A 4,021-nucleotide genomic window follows, 5' to 3' on the forward strand; every position below is an offset into this window, starting at 1 on the left:
TTGAATTGAATTGAATTGAAACAATCTGACAATCACGTCTGACAAACACTTCTTATGTATCAGAAACAAAGTGCGACATCACGAATACCTTCAAAGAGAGAAAGATTTAAACGAGAACCAGTGGATGTTTGGCAACTTATCCTCAAACAAATATTTTATTAATCTATTTGTCGATCAACACAAAATTAATCAGCAACTATTTTGATAACTGTTCAATAGTTTCAGTCATTTTTCAAGAAAGAAAAAAAAAAAAAAAAATCACATAACAGTCATTGGTTCCAGTTCCTCAAATATCAGGATTCGCTGTGTTATTTTTGAATAAATTATATTTTAATTAAGTTTAATATTTGTGTTTTGTCTGATAAAACAAGGAATCTGAAGATTGCTCTTCTTATGCTTTATGGACAAAACCGATTAACAGAATCGATTATTGGTTAAAGACATAATATATAATAATGACAACAGTTTCAGCCCTTGTAGAAACTCTTTGACTTACAATCTACCACCAATGAAGCAAACTGAGGCTTTACAAACACACACAGGGCAGTTAACAGGACTATATCTTAATTTGTCTCACTCTGTGGTTCTAGTGACGACGGCGGTGCTTTGCTCCTCCTCTTCCTCCTGCTCTTCCTCCTCCTCCTCGTCCTCTGAGCTGCTGTCATGGAAACGTGGGTCTTGTTGCCATGACACCTTTGGCGCCTGGATGCTCTCTACCTTGTACTCTGCTGGCAGAGAGAGAAGACATAAAGATTTAAAATGGGGAGAAAACAAATCTTCCTTTTGAGACTGAGTTAAATATCGGAGATCTGACTCACCCGTCTCTCTGCTTCCTGTTTCTGTGTCGTCTTCAAAGAAGGAGAACTTGAACCCAGACGACTCCTCTTTCTCTGCGCCGGGATCAGCTGAGAGGAGAGACGACAGCGGGGTCGGGTCTTCATCCTTCCCTCCTTCCTCCGCTTTCTCCTCTTCCTCTTCCTGGTCCCAGTTCGCCTTCTCTTGTCCTCCGGCGGCGTCATCTTTAGTCTGACTGAACACGGCCTTCAGATCACCAGACACGTCGTAGTAAATCTCCTTAGAAACCTCGGGAAGCTTCTGAGCCTCTTCCCTCTTCTTCCTCCTGGCTGCCTTGCTGTGAAGACAAAAGATCACGTGACAGTTTTACTGGAAGTGTAGAGCTGATAATGTGGTCAGGATAGAGTAAACATTTTCATTGGTACTTCAGTGATTCTTCTATGTGAAGACTTTAAATTCAACTAAATATGATACAATGCACATCAATATATTATTTATAAGGTGGGTGGGGATATCTGGAACATATGAGTGGGTTTAAATCTGAACTGAAAATACTGTATCACTATCAATGACAATGTTTCTTCATCAGCCCTGTTAATGTGTGGTGCGCCACAAGGCTCAATCCTGGGTCCCATCCTGTTCTCTGTATACAGTGGCTTGCATATTCAGAAAGCTTTATTTTTCTGAAACTTTATTGTATTTTATTGAGTTAGAATAGTAAATAAATACAAAAAATGAAAAATAAAATGAAAAAATAAAATATATTTGTATATAAAAAAAATGGCATATATATTTCAGTAATGTTTATAAAAAGGTAGTTTTAGAAAAAAAAATTAGACTTTTTAAAGGTTTAAATCTTGAGTATAATTTAATGGGTTTGGGGCTAAGTGGAACATATTGAAAGACAGACCTTTCATGGAATTTGCTCACAATAAAAAAAAAAAAAACCCAGAACATTGTCTTAACCTTTAATGTGCATCGTCAAGTCTTATCTGGTGAATAAGTTCAGTATCGATACTGAAACCGACTCAGCAGATTGGATAATTTAGTTTTCCATGTTCGTACCTTTCTTTGATTTCATCAGTTTTGGTCTCAAACGCAGCGTGTTCCTCTCTGCTGGGGTCGTAATGCAGCGCTGAGACGTCTCTGCAAACACACACATTTGATTATTATTTTTGATTTATTTATTATGTGCTCCAGTTCAGAAGTGGCTGCGGTCAAGACTCTGTGCATGTGTGCGAGTGTGCGGCTGACCTGAAGGTCTTGGCCTTGCTGGCTGGCTTGGTGCTGCAGGTTTGTTGGCTGCTGCCGAGGACGCTCTGCAGGATGGACAGGTTCTTCTTCCTCTCCTCCTCCAGAGTCTCGTCATCCTCCATCACGCTCATCTTTCTCTCTGAATCACAAACAGTTGCCTTATTTGTCAGGAAGAGACTCTCACAGGTTTAATTTCAGTGCAAGAACTTAGAAAACATCCAGCAGGACAAAACACAGCGTACACCACAAAGAGCCTCTCACACAGACAGACATCAAACCCGTCAAACAAGACTGGATGTGAATGTAACCATACGTGCTTTGTAATGAGAGATAAATACAAATGTAAGTTGTGTGAGTGAAACGTAAAATCACAATTATAGTCATCCATTAATAAAAAAATGTGTCCTGAAAATTAACCATTGTAGTTAAAACAACAAGATAAAACAAGAGCTGTCTGTATGTTAGGAAAAAAAAATGTCCTGCCTCCTACAGCTTAATGACAATCGTGTGTTCTTCTGCCAAAGAATAAAAACTAATTGATGTAATCGCTTTTCTGCAGACTATGACCAGACTGTACCCTCCAACCCACAGCCTCACCTGACTCCTCCTCTTTGTCCTCGTCGTCCTCCAGGAAGCGCGAGTCCAGCCGGAAACGCTCGTCTGTCCCGAAGCGAGACTGCAGCTCCATCAGCTGGAAACACAACAAACAAACAAACAAACCAACATCAGAGGCAGGCGCCCAATCACAGCACTCAGCTCCTCCATTACGATATCTTCAGACATGTACAGTTTCCACAGAATGAACTCTCGTGACTTTGCTGATCCTCTGACTTTAAGCACCTTTAGCTTTTTCTTAAAGGTCAAATCATTTCAGTTCTACACAACATGAGGCTCTTTTCTTTCTTCCTTGAGACAAGATGTGATCCCGACTTTAAATGGAGGGAATTGTGGATTTAAATGTTATACATACATACATACATACATACATATAATTATAAAACAATGTACAGAGCAGCACTGTGCGAACTCCTTTTCTCACCTTCTGTCCTGCTCGACCTTCAAACTGAGGCCTGATGTCAAACCTGCTCCCATCCTCCTCTTCGCCATCCTCCTCGTCCTCCTCCTCCTCACTGCCGTTGAACAGCTGAGGAACTGATGGCTTCAGACGCACCTGACCCCACACACACAAACATCATCCATAAAAATCTTCCATCTCTTCATAATTAAACGTAATAATAATAATAATAATAATAATGATAATAATGAGTAAATGCAAGTATTTACATACATTCAACTGATATTTAATATATAATAGATTAGTAACTCTTCCTCACCTTTTCTTTCATTGTGCCGTTCTGATTGGCTGATGCCTCGTCACCTGTGGCCTCGCCCTCTGATTGGCTGTCCTCGAACAGCGTCTTCTTTGACGTTGTGACCTCTGAGGTTGTCTGCTGCTCCTCTTCGTCATCCTCGTCATCATCAGAGCCAAAGACGATGTGTTTCCCTGCTCCTGCAGTCGGAGCGTCCTAAAGTAGATTAAGATTCTGTTTTAAACACAACTGCAGATGGATCCGTACGTGACAACAAGCACTAACAAGTACTCAGTAGAGCCAATGAGAGGTTTTAATGCGTCATTCTAATGCAAACCTAATAAATCTTGTTTCTTCAAATTTATTTAAAAAGTTACTTCCTAGTTAAATAAAGGTTATATACAATAATTCATAATATCTTTTTAAATCAGTCAAACACTGACAGTCTGATCTGATCCTCACAAACACGGAACACATTCTGCACCCACCAGCTTGGCTAAAGCTCCCTGGATGAGCTTCTTGTGCTCTTCAGCCTCCTTCTGTCTCTGCTGGACGGCAGCCAGCCGCCTCAAGTTGGCCTGCCTCTGCCGCTCCTCTTCCTCCTTAGCTCCTAAGGGCACCCGAGGAGGAGCCCGCTTTTCTTCCTCTTCCTCTTCCTCCTC

General features: G+C 40.8%; 1 protein-coding gene across 1 annotated transcript in view; it reads right to left on the minus strand.

Moving 5' to 3' along the window:
- The window catches only part of nol8 (nucleolar protein 8), a 10,574-nt gene that overhangs the window by 1,703 nt on the left and 4,850 nt on the right, over positions 1-4,021 (minus strand). The window contains exons 9-16 of the mRNA XM_035661782.1: positions 3,848-4,018; positions 3,384-3,575; positions 3,089-3,220; positions 2,647-2,740; positions 2,050-2,188; positions 1,861-1,941; positions 819-1,132; positions 578-728 (exon numbers count right to left, since the gene is read on the minus strand). Of these exons, the coding sequence (XP_035517675.1) occupies positions 578-728; positions 819-1,132; positions 1,861-1,941; positions 2,050-2,188; positions 2,647-2,740; positions 3,089-3,220; positions 3,384-3,575; positions 3,848-4,018 (1,274 nt within the window). The remainder of the gene's footprint in view (positions 1-577; positions 729-818; positions 1,133-1,860; positions 1,942-2,049; positions 2,189-2,646; positions 2,741-3,088; positions 3,221-3,383; positions 3,576-3,847; positions 4,019-4,021) is intronic.

This window comes from Morone saxatilis, unplaced genomic scaffold, assembly GCF_004916995.1.
Source record: "Morone saxatilis isolate NCDOM2014 unplaced genomic scaffold, NCSU_SB_2.0 Contig18, whole genome shotgun sequence".
NCBI classification, from domain to species: Eukaryota; Metazoa; Chordata; class Actinopteri; family Moronidae; genus Morone; species Morone saxatilis.